Source organism: Strongylocentrotus purpuratus, unplaced genomic scaffold (assembly GCF_000002235.5).
Source record: "Strongylocentrotus purpuratus isolate Spur 01 unplaced genomic scaffold, Spur_5.0 spur5_scaffold_5, whole genome shotgun sequence".
Taxonomy (NCBI): Eukaryota; Metazoa; Echinodermata; class Echinoidea; order Camarodonta; family Strongylocentrotidae; genus Strongylocentrotus; species Strongylocentrotus purpuratus.
Genome location: NW_022145611.1, coordinates 10,092,511 through 10,108,995, shown reverse-complemented (window position 1 = coordinate 10,108,995; position 16,485 = coordinate 10,092,511). Strand labels below are relative to the sequence as shown.

At 36.1% G+C, this 16,485-nt stretch overlaps 1 protein-coding gene across 1 annotated transcript in view; it reads right to left on the bottom strand.

Moving 5' to 3' along the window:
* Positions 1 to 16,485, bottom strand: part of LOC580223 (ryanodine receptor 2) — a 173,182-nt gene that overhangs the window by 51,607 nt on the left and 105,090 nt on the right. The window contains exons 56-73 of the mRNA XM_030999251.1: positions 15,707 to 15,890; positions 14,538 to 14,777; positions 13,879 to 14,092; positions 12,629 to 12,879; positions 11,977 to 12,149; positions 11,272 to 11,492; positions 10,753 to 10,843; positions 9,926 to 10,066; positions 9,188 to 9,351; positions 8,521 to 8,599; positions 7,994 to 8,083; positions 7,034 to 7,171; positions 6,255 to 6,332; positions 5,572 to 5,647; positions 5,137 to 5,260; positions 2,174 to 2,319; positions 1,698 to 1,756; positions 1,200 to 1,324 (exon numbers count right to left, since the gene is read on the bottom strand). Of these exons, the coding sequence (XP_030855111.1) occupies positions 1,200 to 1,324; positions 1,698 to 1,756; positions 2,174 to 2,319; positions 5,137 to 5,260; positions 5,572 to 5,647; positions 6,255 to 6,332; positions 7,034 to 7,171; positions 7,994 to 8,083; positions 8,521 to 8,599; positions 9,188 to 9,351; positions 9,926 to 10,066; positions 10,753 to 10,843; positions 11,272 to 11,492; positions 11,977 to 12,149; positions 12,629 to 12,879; positions 13,879 to 14,092; positions 14,538 to 14,777; positions 15,707 to 15,890 (2,594 nt within the window). The remainder of the gene's footprint in view (positions 1 to 1,199; positions 1,325 to 1,697; positions 1,757 to 2,173; positions 2,320 to 5,136; positions 5,261 to 5,571; positions 5,648 to 6,254; positions 6,333 to 7,033; positions 7,172 to 7,993; positions 8,084 to 8,520; positions 8,600 to 9,187; positions 9,352 to 9,925; positions 10,067 to 10,752; positions 10,844 to 11,271; positions 11,493 to 11,976; positions 12,150 to 12,628; positions 12,880 to 13,878; positions 14,093 to 14,537; positions 14,778 to 15,706; positions 15,891 to 16,485) is intronic.

The window sequence follows — 16,485 nt, the reverse complement described above, 5'->3', positions numbered from 1 at the left end:
ATAAATTTGGGCTAGCAAATGTGTTTTATGACTGCAGAGATAAAATTATCTTAATAACAAATGGGTAAATAATATGGTGGTTCAAATCTTTATAATGATCTATTAGTAAAAGGGGTAAATTTCTTCATAAGGACCATTTGAGTGAAAAGGGAAGCATTCTCATTAAACAAGGTATAGAAAAATGTATCATTTTTCATGATATGTAATAATGGGAGGGTTACAGTACATTCTTCACAATGATACATGGGTGAAAATGGGAACATTCTCTGTAAATCAGGCATGTCTCAAACAAGCACAACATATATTTAGAATGAAATTTATTGCTTTCAATGTTTGATATTGTGAAGAGGGTATGAATTCTTTATGGTGAGCCTAAAATTAGAATCGTTTTGGTTCATGATTTATCTGACTTTTACTGGATACCTAAGTGTGACATCAACGTGTAAGTGGAATAAATGGTGCTTTGAAAACCTCATAATTTTGTTTTAATGATACATAACTTCAACTGACTATCATCTGCAATTCAAAGGCAAAAGAATAAAAAGATGCTGCACAAAATGATACATGTCAATAAATAAGCATGAAAGTAACACAGGAAGCAAATGCAATGCAATGCATGAAATGAAAATACAAAGATAGAATCACAGCAATCCAGATATACATGTAGAAGTACAATATATCATATAATTCAATTCAAAAGATAATGTGATGGTAAATGCAAATGTATGTGCACAAGTCTTGCTTTCAAATATTTTAAATAACAAATTGATGTAAGAATCTCATCACAGGATTTTATTCATCTTACATCCTTTCCCTTACAAAGCAGTACTTTGATTTATTATCAATAAAAACAATTAATTACACCATTTCTCTTACACATCTAGTAATTATGTTTATCAATTGTAATTTACAGTAATTGAAAATCAGACCACATTGTGAAGGGCAGCAGGACCCCCCAAAAAAATGACAGCCATGTTTTTTGTACTGGCTACAAATAAAATTGGTACATGTATATGAAATGAACCTTTTTTTTTCTTCTTCCAATGTTCATTTGAACAGTTTTTAGCAAACACAGTATGTCCATCGATGGAGATAATTAGACATTTTATGTGTCCTGATCAGCAAAACATGGCACACCGATGGAGGTCTCTATCATTAAATGCAGCACATAAAGAGATAGAAAGTATGCAGGGCCTTACCTTGATACAAGCTCTTTCTCTCTGGTGGATGCCCCTCCTGACCTGCCAGCCTGAGGGGCGTTGGGGTCAGCTACGAAGTAGGAGCTATGAGCTTGGAAGTACTTCTCGATTAGAGGAAGAACAACCTGTAGCAGGGGAGGGTGAAAAACGATTCAGAAGTGAATTTTGTTGATACTTCGAAACGGTTAGTTTTTAAAAGTTCAACTACCACATTATATAGTCTACTTCTTCACTATAGAATGGATGAAAGCGAAGGAAAAATAAATGATCAAGGTAGATGGAGAAAAGAACAATGAATAACAGAGGTATAGAAATACTCAATGAAGGTGAATTATACAAAGAAGGGGTCAACATATTTACGTAGGAGGGGTGAGTGTTGATAACAAATATTAGCACTCTCGTTTTCATAAAATCAAGTTCACTGTTGACATGACACAGTGTGATACCATCTTATTACCATCTTTACTATATGTGTTACAATAGAGAGATGAAAGTTACCTTTGCGAAGAACTTGTATCCTCTGTCACCTGAGCTTTCTTTCTTCGATGACCGGAAAGCTGGATAGGATAAACAAACAAACATTGGACATCATTTTACATAAGTTTGTAAAATCAAGATTACAAGACGTATCATAAATATCAGGAAAATGCAGTCATCTTTGTCTAATTGTTTTTCTACAGTTTCTGCTACAGAGTTTTATTTTATGACTATAACCTCCAAACACTACTATAACACCTCAACCCCATACATCATTTTGAACCTTAAAGCCTATCTGCATTAGCTTGGCCAGGATGGATTAGACCTCCCTGCATGGTCAATGGCAGGTGGTTATCTCATCAAATCAGCTCTCAATTAACAGAAGAAAAGGGGGACCATGGGGGGTCAATGGGTACCGCTTAGGCATTGTTGGCTATATAGAGGGCGCAAGTAGCTACAAGTGGTGCAGTCCCGCTTTGAACTCAGTCATCACTCACAATCTTGTTGGCGCCTCTGAGGTTTCAGGTTTGCCTGTGACTTGTCCACATAGTGCAGGAGTTTGTCCAGGAGATTGAAGGCGAATCTCTTCTCTATGGTGCTGTGTCCTCTGATGATACCATCAGCATCCATGGACAGACTGTGTCTGTAAGGAAAATCATCCCAAATGGGAAATAGTTATTGGATGACCATACGCATGCACACCATGTGCCTTGTGTGATATACACATATAATGTACATGTTTGTGGTAGTGAAGACTTATTAATCATGTTTTATTCTGATTTTGATTTTGATTCACCTTTTAAGTGACCGAAAATCATTTCAATACTTGGAGTCTTTGCTTGGGGCACATAGATACACTTGAGACCTATTATAAGTGTTTTTTTTTAATTTTCAAAACAAACAAGTACAACAAAGTGTTTGGAGAGTACTCTTTTTGAGAATATTGCTCTGTTCTATCACCATAGGCTACATTATTTATTACTACACTGTAATACTTAACTTCACAATTCATGCATGCGATCTCTCTAAAAAAAAATGATAATAATATTACATTTACAATGTAAAAAAAAGTCAACCCTTTGAAATTGAAGAGTGCTCTGTATGTAAGCAAATATTGGTACACTGGAGAAAGAAAATCAAGTGTAAATAACACATATAAAAACCTTCAAACAAAACTTCATGCAGCAAAATAGCTTTGCAAAAAATGCTGCAACACAATATCATTTCAAACCCAAAATAACAAAAATCTTTGGAACAATAGACAAAAGTTGTGATAATCAGCTAACTAGGTGTTCGTCTGTACTGCGCTATGGCTTCACAGCTGCAATATCCATCATTTATGGTCCACTACAGATCTACAGTGCATACTACTCAACACTTTATCAAAACTTTAACATGCAAGCAGAGAACCCAACAACTAACAATCAAGAATTACAATCAAAACAGCAAATACTACGCTATAAAGTCCCGGCACTATTTGTTAAACTAGGACTGTAATGTTCAATGTACATGTAACTACATTCAAATGTTAATCCTTTTTTATAACTAACATTTTTAATTGATATACACGTACATTAATTTGATACAATCTGTTTCAAATGACGCTAATGATCATGACGTTAAACGTACATAAACATCTACAACTAGTCTTCAGCCTGCATTTAAAAAAAATCATCATCTACTCTCAGTCTACATATACATGTTTCTATCAACAGATAGAACTTCAACAGGAGAGCTTCATATATATCATGTGACAATACATACAAAGTTAAATTGAAATAGCTGAATATCTATGTACATGTGAATAATTCTTATCTGTAACAGACAAAATGGAACTTGAACTTGCCATAGGACAGAACGAAAACATGAAATGTAAAGAAAAGTGAAATTTGATAGATTGTAAATAAAAAATGTAATCTTTACAGGAACTTTCAAAGAAGTACATAAACACTACATGTATGTGTAATCTACAACAAAAATCTGAGTCAAAACAGGTCTTTCATACAATTTCACACAGCAAAACATGTGGCCCACATGAAGTGACTCCTCAAATAGTTAAAGGTGCTCAAGCAGAAACATTGGTACCAATTTGAAAATACTGGTAAAGTGATAACTGAGAAAATAATGAGCAATGATCAAATCCTGAAATATGTTGCTCCTTTTGTAATCAAATCATTTTTCCCCTCCACATCACTCATTTTTTGGGTGGTGTTACTTTCAAACAGAATGGTTAGCTTTAGTTTTAATTACTTTTTTTCTGTCAGTGTTGTGTATTTGTTTGCCTTTTGATTTTAAAAAAATAGAGTATTTTCCAACAAAATTCTTTTAATTCACCTTCATTATCGACAGATTATTCTTAGTTTACCATGAATTGGTACATGTACATGTATCTAGAACTTAGCAATTAATTTGTCTATAATTTCAATCTTAAATCATATTTTACATATATATATTTATACTTAATCTAGGCCAAAAGAGCCAATGTGGAAAGCAGTTTTGTAACTGCCAATGCTGCCCAGTAAAAATAAAACTATAAATAAATTAATGAATAAAAAAATGGATTGAAAACTTATAATGTATGTTCACTCCCTTATTGTAAGCCATGACAACGGGAACATATTTTTACTACATGCACAAATGGTTTCAAACATACTCTGCAGGCGCAAATTCCACAGATGAAAACTATGTACACATACAAAAATAAAGCATGCACAATATAAATGTGGATTCCTCCACAAAAGTAATCAATGTTACCTCTTCTTTGCCTCCTCCTCTTCACTGTTAATTGCATGATAAAATAATGAACTTACAAGTAAATAGGGCATTCCGATACAAATTACAGAAGTGATAGTCTTTTATTTTTATACATGCATGTATGTAAAATGTATTAATAAAAACCTGAACAGTGAAATAGATAGCTACAATATCAAAACAATTTTTGATTAGGCAATCAATTAAATGAAAAGCATTTACATGGAATTTACACACAAAATAGTTCTTTAATTCATTCTATTTAGGACTCCTTCCTGAACATATATATTCACAGTAGATGACCCCAAGAAATATATTTGATAGAATACACAATTCCCTATCATAAATAACACATGTAATTTTCAAACTCTTATAAGTAGGATAAAACACTGTAATGAAGGTGTGTATCATAGAAGGCAATACTCAAATTAAAATCAGAATATATGACAATTATATATGGACATACATGTAAATTGATACAAAGAAATATATTCTTATTGTTGAAATGGTTGGACTTTGAAAGTAATGTACATATTTTACTTCTCTAAAGTTTCTATTTTTCAGGGCACGAATTAGATCAACATATATTTCATCATCGCTTGAAGACTTTTTTCACTGCTACACTCGTTCGCTCCCAACATTTCTGATAGAGTCCATCACCAACCCCCTCTCCCTCTAAAATTAAAAGTAAAATGAAAGCTTCACGTACCTCTGCAATCTGTATCCATTGACTTGGAGGAACTTGAGCAGGGCTTGGGCCATGTCTCGATCCTTCTTCTTCTCGCTGTCCGTCAAAATGTCAAAGGGCACCAGCTGGGCGTGGCAACCACTTCCTGTTTGAGACAGAGGTCAGGGTGAGAAGGGGATATATTTTTCTTCATGTAAATTTATCTAATGACTGAGAGTTCTCAGTCCATTCGACAGATATAGGAATTGACTTATATCTATCCCTATAATGCCTCTGATTTGGGAATTTGGGGACATTCACTTTATATTCATATGTTCAAAATTGATACTCTGAATGACTTTTGAATAGAATGTGTACAGAGGCCAACTTACAGTGATGCATATCTGTTTATATAATAAGACAACAAAGGCATAAAAAGGGTATTTTAACTAAACAATTTGATTTTTAGGAACTTACCTCTTAGTTCCATCTCTAGCTTGGTCTTCTTAGCCCACACATCGTGTGCATTCTCTGCCAGTCTCTCACCCATAGTCTGCAATGCATTAGACAAAAAACCCACATATGTATATAACTTTGTATTATGACTATCAAACACAAACCAATATATATAAATCTGACATGATTCTTCAAGGGGATTGAGACCATTTAACATGTGATAGCGCTTGATGCTGTGATAGGGTAATATTCTGGAAAGAAATGTCAAAAAACAATTCTGTTACAACAAACTACAATCCGGAAGACTACAGCACATACCTTCCTATGATAAAAAGTCTAACGTAAGGGAAAGACAACTGCTGATTGGCTGGATGCGTTTCTTTGATAAACATCCTCTTTTATATGCAGAAAAAACTTGATAATATTACAATGAAAGGGTTCTACATGTTTGACTTAATATCCCTCTCACCTCACACAATACACGAGTACTCAAAGCAGCAGAACATTCACCAAAAACAACTAAGTTTGACCCATGACTGTGGTGGTTTATTGAATCTCCAAATCTCCAACTCCTCATTGAATATGCATCCACACACATATACATAACCATGATTATGTATATGATTAACAATAGTAGAGATTCATAACAATAAGCTACACAAGGTACTTTGAATTGAAGAAAAAAATCAAGAAGTTACACGTACCTGCATCTCTCTAGTGAGTGTGATGTTTGAGACGTCAATGGGTCTTGGGTTGTAGCCGTGGGGGGATTCCATTGCACCCTGTAAACAAAACAAAAACACAAAGAAAAGAATGTGTAATTTTACATAAACTGAATCATAACTGATAGGTGGGTAAAGGATAACTAGTTTAAAAATCATGGTTAAGTTATTCTTATAACTACTTATCCACATCTTTGATGATTTTTTCTAAATCTGTTATACTATTGCTGTGTGATGTTACCATCGTTATTTTGTTATATTGCTTTTTTCATTTTGATGCTTGTATTATAATGTAAATTTCTGATTTCTTTGTAAAATTATAAAATCAGTCTCGAGGCTGCATGTCATTTTTTCCCCTTCAATTTTGAATAAAATCTATTCAATACAACAATCATACATCAAAAAATCTTGTTGTATATATATGATATATATATGTATGATATCAGTAGTAGATGTTTAAGTAGTAACATAGAGGTACCAAAACAAAAAAATATGAAGCCACTAAGCATTTGAATGCCATTCTTCCTCTTTTCGATATCTCACTTTCACCCCTCCCCCCCCCCCCCCGACCCAATAAGGATGTGGTGGGGGGGGGGGGGTGAACCTGGACTCACTAGGCTTGCTTTAGATAATATCCTTGATCAAATGAAATCGAGATTGAAACATCTATTAGCTGTAGTCTTTACTCACCAGACTTGACTTGGATGATATTCTTAATCTATTAAATTCAATTGAAACATCTGCTATTAGTCTTTACTCACCAGACTTGCTTTTGACAATCTCCTTGGTCTATGAGCCTGCGACTGTTGTTCCGATGCCTTGCTTCTCTCTACAGACCAACCCCAGGCAAGAAGAGCCTTGATGCATTCTCTCACTGGCTCCCTGTATGAATCCTTCTCCTGTTTAAATACAAGAGAGACATAAATTGAGGGAAGAGTAATCTATATGTACTTGCACAGGGTGGCCCCTTAAATGCAATGAATGTTTATTTGGTCATATCTCAAAATGTAGAACATCATTATTGATGAAGGTGTTGAAGTAAGGCAGCTCAGCGAAATGCAGAGGCACAACAAAAATCAGTCCGGATCAATCCAATCCAATCCAGGAATTTATAAAGCGCCAACATCTAGTTGCCTAATCAAAGGTGCTGTACATGTATATTTAGGATCACACGCAAAATGCATGATTGTTGAAGATAATGATTTTATCACACAGAGGTAGACCCCCATTGTTAAGTGAGGAGCTGCTTAATACATGTATGATGTTGATGAGGCTTAATGTTACCTAAACTTACATTCAGACATGCTAAAAAACGAACTTCTAATAAGCAAATATCAATATACCATTATGCTTTTTGCGTGCCGGACACATCTTTTCATACCACTACGTTTTGCTAAACTACAAAATATTGATATTATATTAAACTTATCCCTTACTTGGATGTTTAAGTATTTTAAGGTCTCTGAGGATTTTTCTTTCTGCTACAAATATATCCTCATATTGGTAACATGTACATAAATGTGCAACAATTATTTCCTCTTAAGAATGAGCAATTTCTTGGCTGCAATATGTAATACTCCTCAATCCTATACAAGGCTGTATGCAGCATTGGAGGGGGGAATTTCTGAGTGAAAAGGAAAAAAATAGCATTGCCAATTTGAGATGGTAATACTGATCAAATCACACAACACTTCCATGAGAAGATTGATGTGATGACCTACCTTGGTAGTGAGTGTCTTGTAAGGTCTCAGCATGCATGATTCTTTCATGGCGCTGTTTTCTGCTTCACCATGGGTCCAGCCATTGTCAAACTATAGGAGGAAAAAAGCATCAGATGATGTGATTGTCTACAATGTAAGGTTAAAATTTCAAAGTTTATTCACTTTTTAAAAAAGAATGAGCATGTTCATCATTCAAGTATACAATGAAATCAAATAAAACAAAACAATACAGTACCAAAGATATAGAATAGAAAAAAAAATAAAATAAAGTAGAGAACGTGTCGAGTGAGGTGCCTAGAACAGGCCTCTAGGTTCCTCCATTTTGTTCCAAATTTATGCGATAGTTACACTTTCGAATTTGTCAGATGTTCTTTCCATCACTAATTATATATAAAACAGTTAATAACGAAACAATTCTAGAGAATAGTCATTCATATTTTGCTTATTAACTAAACCAACAATCAGACTGAAATGTAAATGCTAGTGCTATAAACAAATTAAAAAATAAAAAGTTGCAAGAAAGTTACCATTGCTAAAGCCCAACTGTCATGAAGATGCTCAGCAAATCTGTCACTGAAGGACAGCAAACTCTCATTCAGTAGCACCCTGGCAAAACAAATATTCAGAAAAATTATTTCAAGTTCACAAATTTCATCAAGACATATAAATGTTAAAGAATAAATGTAGCATAAACAGAGCTTCAGAGATAAGTTAAATGAGTCTTTAAAAAGAGATGAAAAAATTTTACTTCCAAATTGTAAAGTAAGAATTCAATTACACTTCCTTCCACCTTCACTTAAGGGATCTGTGACACTTTCAAAAAATGATGAAATGTAGACAAGGTATGAGAAAAGATACTGGAAGGAAAAGGAAACAGACTAATTAGGATCCAAGGGGAACGATATCTAGTAAAAGCCTAGTGAACAGTAAAAGAAAAATAGGGAAAAAAAAGGAAAGGAATATTATTGAGGTAAAATTTTAGAAGGCAAAGAGATTTTCAAAACAATAAGAAAACAGAAGTGAGGAGGAAGGAGTGGTAAAAGATGAGGGATTAGAAGTTACACATAGCGATGAAGATGAAGATAATGGAGAGAGTAAGAGGGGAAAACAGGTACACTATTTGATGAAAATCAGGTGAATAACCTTTGAAATGCATAGAGAATTTGAAGAAAGAAAACATGAAAAACATCTTACTTGTTTGAGTCGACCGGTTTTGGTTGGTAGATGCCGTCAGCATCAAAGCAAGATTCCCTGACATAGCTCTCATCATGGTATGACATGCTGTAGTCTGGAGGCAAGGCACTACCAATGGCTGTCAGGCAGGGTAGAGCTCTGTCAAACAGTTCTTCATCGTACTCCTACAAATACATCAAAGTCATTTCAATGTTGAGACAGAGTCCTTACTTTGTGAATCCACGGACCCATATGCAAGCTAGCATGTTTTTCATGTCTACTAAATAGGCCTATGCCCGATACAGAGAAACTTATTATATTGCCTGGATCAATTTTCAAGGTTATATGATTTGATCGAAGGCAATACATTCTAATACACCCCTCAGAGCCCTATAACTATCATATACATTATCATCATTTTGCATAAAAACTGACTAAAAGTTACAATTAAAGGGTATAACAATGCAGTGTATTGTATGTGCATTATAATTAAACTGAACAAGCTTAAAAGTTAGCTAAACATGTATCTTGTCAATATTTGAGGCATTGTCAGAATGTCAAAGTTTAACCAATGTTTTTCTATATTCAACAGAAAGGTAATCATATTAGAACTTCTGACTAAAAGCCACAGTGTCCATTAAATCATTGAATAATTATAGGGATTTCTTGGGTGTTCTGTTTATAACATACATGAACATCTTCAAATGGATGTACCTTAAGGGGCAATGCGTATCACTCACTGTTGAGCACTTTTCATACCTTTTCTGCCAGTGCATCAAAGAGACCAGTGAATAGCATCATGGTGAGTCTCTTCTCCTCATCGTTAGCAGCACCATAACTACCCCACCCTCCACTGCTACCATAGTACGAGACGCAGCGCTCGTAATGAAGCTGCAGGATCTGTCAGGTAAATTATCAATGGTGTCTCAAGTTTAAATTTTTGTTATTTGATTTCACAAATTTCCAGAAAAATATATGAATAAGGCAAATAAAAAATACCTAGAACTGATTCGCATTTGCAGACAATATAATCAAAACTAAAGAAATGAACGAGGGAAAAAGAAGTACCATCTTCTTCATGCGATTCTAAGCACACGAGTTGAAATTATGTATAGTAAAGGAAAACAAGGAAAGAAGAAGTGCAACAATCTAGTTTCCAGGCAAAAAGAGTTAAAAGATGTTTATGAATGAAGATAGTGAGAACATTCACTGAGTAGTGCTTGAGAATAAACAGAAGGAAAGTACATGTAGTTCTTGCTATTGGGGTTCTCCTTGCTATTCACTGGTTCACAAACTCTTTATGCTGTTCCATGCTTCCAATTGTGCTATGCCATTATCAAAACATAGTATAAACATCAAGACAACATGTTTCATGATGAGCAACAAAAACTGAACACATTGATCTTGAGAATATACAAAAAACATTTATATTCTATAATGTATGGCAAACTTCAAATGAATCCTGATCAAGACAATAGGGTAAGACTCCTTTTTCATTTGATTCCCATACTGATAATGCATGTAATCTGTGGGATACTTGGTGTCAGGAGTGGGATGGATTATACATGTATGGCATCTTGATTTACCTTCAAGGCCACATAAGAGTATTCTGCTAGAACAGGCACATCGTTGATCAGCTTCCGTAGTAACCGCTGCATCATGGAAGGCTTCAGACTCCTAGAGAAGGGGGTTACAGAAAGAAATTGGAGAGGGTTACAAAGAGGAATTTTTCTGTATTTCAAAGAAGAATAAATTCGAAATTCAATTAAACCTTCCCATCTTCATCCCGTTGTTATTTATATACCAATCTTAACCTTTGTGCATTATAAATTAGTACAGGAAACTATTCAACAAGCTTATCTTTCAACAGATTTCCACAAACATGTAAATGAAATGATTTATAAAAACAGGTATTCTTAAGCATACTTGGTGATCAATTTTTTGGAGAAAAGAAAGTTGGGGAAAAAGAATATTCCTTATACATGTCATTAGAAATTGCTCCTTCAATGGTTTTGTATTCGTTTAGTATGATAATCATTAGTGTTAACAAAAGAGTAAACATTAAAACATCAAAAGCAAAATGTCAAAATAGATAAATCCCGAACCTGGTAAGGGCCACCAGGAAATCGGCCACTGTGTCCCTCTGTCCCCTGGTGAGCGATCGACAGCTGGCCAGCCTGTAGACAGTGTGGAGGGTGGAGTCAAGCAGGGAGGCAAACTGGTCAGCGCTCTCAAACATCTCGCTGTGCCGCGTGAGGAGGGGTAGCACCGAGTTACAGATGTAGCGGTTGAGAGCCAGGGCCATGTCGTGGTCGTGTGTGGTTGGCTGTGGGGTGGGGATAAATATGATGAAAGAATAGACAAACAATTAAACCACTTATGGACTATGATAAGTAAAAGTGACAACACACTTTGAAATCTGAATAACCAATGCACATTGTTCTTTGTAATCTATACAATCTGTTTTGCAATCCATTCTAAATACCTGAATCTAAGCAATATGTTTTTTAATCTTCATAAAATTGAAATAGAACGTTATCCCAATAAAATTGTATTGAACACAAATGAAACAAACATAAACTTAAAGCAAAAACTTAAAGGGCTTATTAGCCACAGAGGTAGTATGGCTAAATAACAAAGTCGAGATAGGGTTTTTGAAATGGAAAGTAAGTGAATTGGTGCCCTTGAGAGTTTAACCACTATAAACTTTCTGGTGGTTGCACAAGTACAAGTATGCTTTCAAAACACAACAAATAAATAAACATTTTGCATTCCAAAGAAGAAAAGTTATTACTGCAAGACATTCTTACCGTATCCATGGTAGTGGCTGCCCTAAGGTCCGGTAGGAATCCCACCTCCAGGAGCTCAAAGAAGAGCTCTTGATTCCCTATACCGTACACCCTCTCCAGGAACAGCAGCATGGCTTCCTTGTGGACTGGTGTCAGACCCTTCAGGTCAGCACCCAATGGTTTACCGGCTCCATCTGGGACAGGGGAAGAAAGGGTCACCAGTCAGTCAGAGATATTTATTGATGTGGCCCTTGCAGGAATGAGAAATGCTAAGTAAAATCTTATCTTGATTTTACAAAATAAGATATTAAAGTGTTAGAGAGTGGTAAATCAATCTATTTAAACAATATGCCACATCCCAAATATTATTTGTGATTATAATTTTTTCTGTGCAGCTCCAATGGGTTGGAAATCATAACCATTATTCAATATTATATTTATTACAATATTATACCCTCAGCATGAATTGCAAATAGGATCCTACATTACATGTATTGTTTTTGTTTTGTGTCCTCAATTGAGTCCAACATTCCATCTCTCTGTTTCTTCCATTTCTCTCTATAAATTTGTGAGAATTCATTTTTCTTGGCTATTTTTACTGAAGTAAAACACTCTCGTGGGAAATCCCCCTGAATGTTCATTTCAATCTCCAAAGCAGTAAATGGTTTCTCACCATCTTTCTTCTCGTAGATCTTCTGAGGTGACGGCAGGATGAACTTGAGGTTGAGCACCCCGACCAGATCATCCAGAGGCACCAAGCTCTGCAGGATGGCCCTGATCCTCTGGGGCTCAGTCCTGCCCTGTGACAGACGGTTCTCATCAGGGGCGCATCGACCCAGGAGGTCAATCAGGGTGGCGTAGAAGGTCAGGATGGCTCCACCGGTGTCAACGTCATCCTCGTCTTCATCACCTTCTTCATCTTGACTGTAAATCAAGTGGAAATAGTTAGAGAGTTGGGTATAATTAATGAAGGCCTTGCAATCACTGTTTTCTGTGATAGTGATAGTATTAAGCATATGGCACTGTCTGTATGGATTAACTATTCCCAGGCAATTCCAACATTTTCCCTGACTTTAATCGATCCTTAACAAACAAAATCTCCAAAATATAGAGTATAGTCTTTTACTTCCATATTCTCTTTTTCTTAAATAATGTGTGAAATTCATCCCAATCCTAACACCAGCAGAATCAAACTGACAATAACCATGATAGCCATGTAATATGTGCATGTAGGAGCTAGGATGTAGCTCCTCTCTTTGTAGTAACACCATATTTCCCTGGCAACCTATATATAAAAACCTGACCCTCGTTCCTTCTTCCAACATTCATCCCACTCCTGACACTAACAAACTCAAACAAACACCAACTCTAAGCTATCTTTTGGTCTACTTTCCCTTTCCTCCTCACTGGTCGACATGGTAGGAGATGAGATGTATATGTAAATCATCTCTTTTACAAACCAAAAAATGTAGATAAAACAAAAACTTCATACGCAAAGCTAACTCGATTTTCATTCTGAAATTTAAAATCTACCACACTTCCTCTTTCTTCTGTAAAATGTTAACATTGATCCCATTCCTGACACCAGTTAACATATAAACTCTCGCTCACCCCAAGGCATCAATTGGTCTGCATTGTATCTCCTTTCCTCATACTACTAACACAGTTATTTTTAAACATTTCCTAGCTATACGCCTCTTTCCCTATATCTCTCTTTAAATTTGTAATATTTATCCCACTCCTGACATCTGTAACACATAAACTCCTGGGGGGCGTTTCACAAAGCCTTTTCTCAATGACAAATGAAAAAAAATCAGTGACAAATCTCCTGATAACCAATCAGAAGCAGGGATTTCAGTAGCTTATAACAAAAACTGTAATTTGTCACTGATGACAAGTTTTGTGAAACGCGCCCCTGCTCACCCATCGATTGGTCTGACTTCCCCATCCTCCTCACTGATAGCCATGGTAGGAGCAGATATGAGATACCCCTCCTCGGCTGTATCAGAGAGATCAATGGCCTCCTCCATGGCTGCTAGGAGACCCTTTCCTTCACCTCTGAGCGCAGGGCCAAGGCACTCGGGATGCCTGATCAGCATTCTGACGATCAGGTTGGCATTCTCCTCTACGGTTTCACCTGTCACAGAAATCACAAGTTGATAAAGTTTCCATTTGTTTGGTTGTTTGATTGAATGTGCTTGAAAAATCTCAAGTTGTTTACATTTGACATAAAGGTGTTTTGACAGACTTAAGAACATGTAACATTCAACCAACTTCAAACTTGCTCCTCATCCCTCAAGACCAAAGTGAACTTCCTTTCTTAGATGTTTCATTGATCCGCACAAGAAATTCTCCTTTCACATCTTAAGATACAGGTACCCTCCAGTTTAAAGTAGACTTCCCATTCACCCATACAGTGTGCCTCATGAAGTCTAGGTACATGTACATGCACCTCTCTCCATCCAGGATTCTCGAAAAAGGCACATGAGCCTCCTTCTGTAACAACAGTACTCCCACTAGAAGGATATCGATGACCTCAATCCTACTTGCCCCCTCCTCAACAATGACAATCCTCTACTCACCATTAACCCACACTGCATGCCTCATGAAGTCCAGGTACCTCTCTCCATCCAGGGGGTCCCATCCAGGTAGGGGTTTCCCCATGGCCCTCAGACGGGCGTTGTCCTGCACCCCACACCTGGACAGGAAGGTGATAACCTTCTCGAGGTGCTGTTCCCTGAGCGCCAGGGCTAGTTCGTTGTTGTCCATCAGGGAAGCAGCTGCTACGTCCAGGGGGCAGGAGCCTCGCAAAGATGGGTAGGCTATTTGTTCATTATTTAATTAAAGAATGAGCATCAAAATTAATTGATATCAATTTACCTTTTAAATGCATCTATAATCCACCAATAATAATGAAATTCACTGAGGATACAGCTTAATAAAACCTCTGCAGTTTTCTTTTTGGTTATCCCAAAAGTCGTTCATGTTTGACCTTTTTTTCACTTATAGTATGTAGCGATGACAATGGCCCTTTAATTATTTTTTTATTTAAATTTTTTCCTATCACATTTTATTCATCCACCACATTTTATGTGACATTTCATATGTACTTTAAAAGGTTTATTCCTGAACTTGGTCTTTGAAAAGTTAATGGTTAATTTTGAACTATATTGTACATATAGATCAAGAAGAGTTTGAAAATTAAAAGTCATTAGTACATCTCAATGTACATGTATTAATGAATTGATACATATTTCTACAAATAACTCATATTTAAACATTAAAAAGTAATCAAAGGAAAATTTGAAGTACAGTAGATGCAAATCATGCTATAAAATATGTGCACAAACAAAAAAGCATGCTCTAAATTCAGCAAACAATAAAAACTATTCCAAACAGTGCAAAACATAAACTAGAAGCAAATGCAACAAAATAATAGCAATGTAGCAAAGTTGTCCAGATTCAAACATATTATGATTACTAAAAAAACGTGGAATATAACTGGAAAAGGATGCTTGAAGTTCTCTCTTCATCAAAGTCTCTTCATTCTTAATGTCAAATCTTACGCTTATTACGACAAATGTAATTTTTTTCATGTGCATCAGTCCCAACTCATTTAAATTAATGTCTAAATGCAATAAATACATCTTCAATATGCAAACATAGATGCACCGATCTGCTCAAAATGCCTGCCGACGAGGGTAATCATCATAGTGACCTATAAGACCGGATGAGAATCATGTCTACTCACACAGCCCTATGTAGCCATGATCGAGGAGGTAGAGAAGTGTATCGAACAGCGCCCTCTGGTTCTGCCGGCTGGTGCGGCAGAAGTAGCAGAGAAACCTGCAGCAGCCTGCGATGAGCGCACGAGCGAACCTGTCCTTGGAGTGGCACATCCGCGCCTGGCGAGCGAGGAACCTGTAAACGCACACCTGCTTGGGGAGGTTAATGACAAAGACGGCAAGACATGGGAGTGGTTCGGAAGTGTGAGGAGGTCAAAGGTTACATGACAAGGCATTCACTTTTGCAATGTTATAACACGATAAGTTTTTCATTTTTAGCCCACAAATGGTGTGTGTATCCCATACCCTAAATGAAGCCTGCATTATACAGAGTCAGGTGGAGGTAAACTAATTTGTCACTATTCCTGCCTTTCCACAGACTAGTCTACCTGTTCTAGACTCAGTAGAACAGAATTTAAATGAGAGCAGAGAACTTTCATTCTTTCTGGGAATCTAGTTAGAGCTTTTTTTAATTTTAAAGCTTATTGTATATCATGTGGAAACATTGCAAAAGTGAATGCCTGCCATAGGGCATTGGATGGTGAGGGTAAAACCACTGTTGGAAGTTAGTGAAAGCCACTGCACAAATTCCATGAATGAGAGAGATATCGTTCCTTGTTTAACACTTTACCTGTTATAAATTTTAAAATGTGAAAAAATATCCTGTTAATCAGAATGGAAGGAATCTATTCATCATTTCTCGTCTCTTTTCAACTAATAAATCAAAAAGAGGAACTCCTGGAGA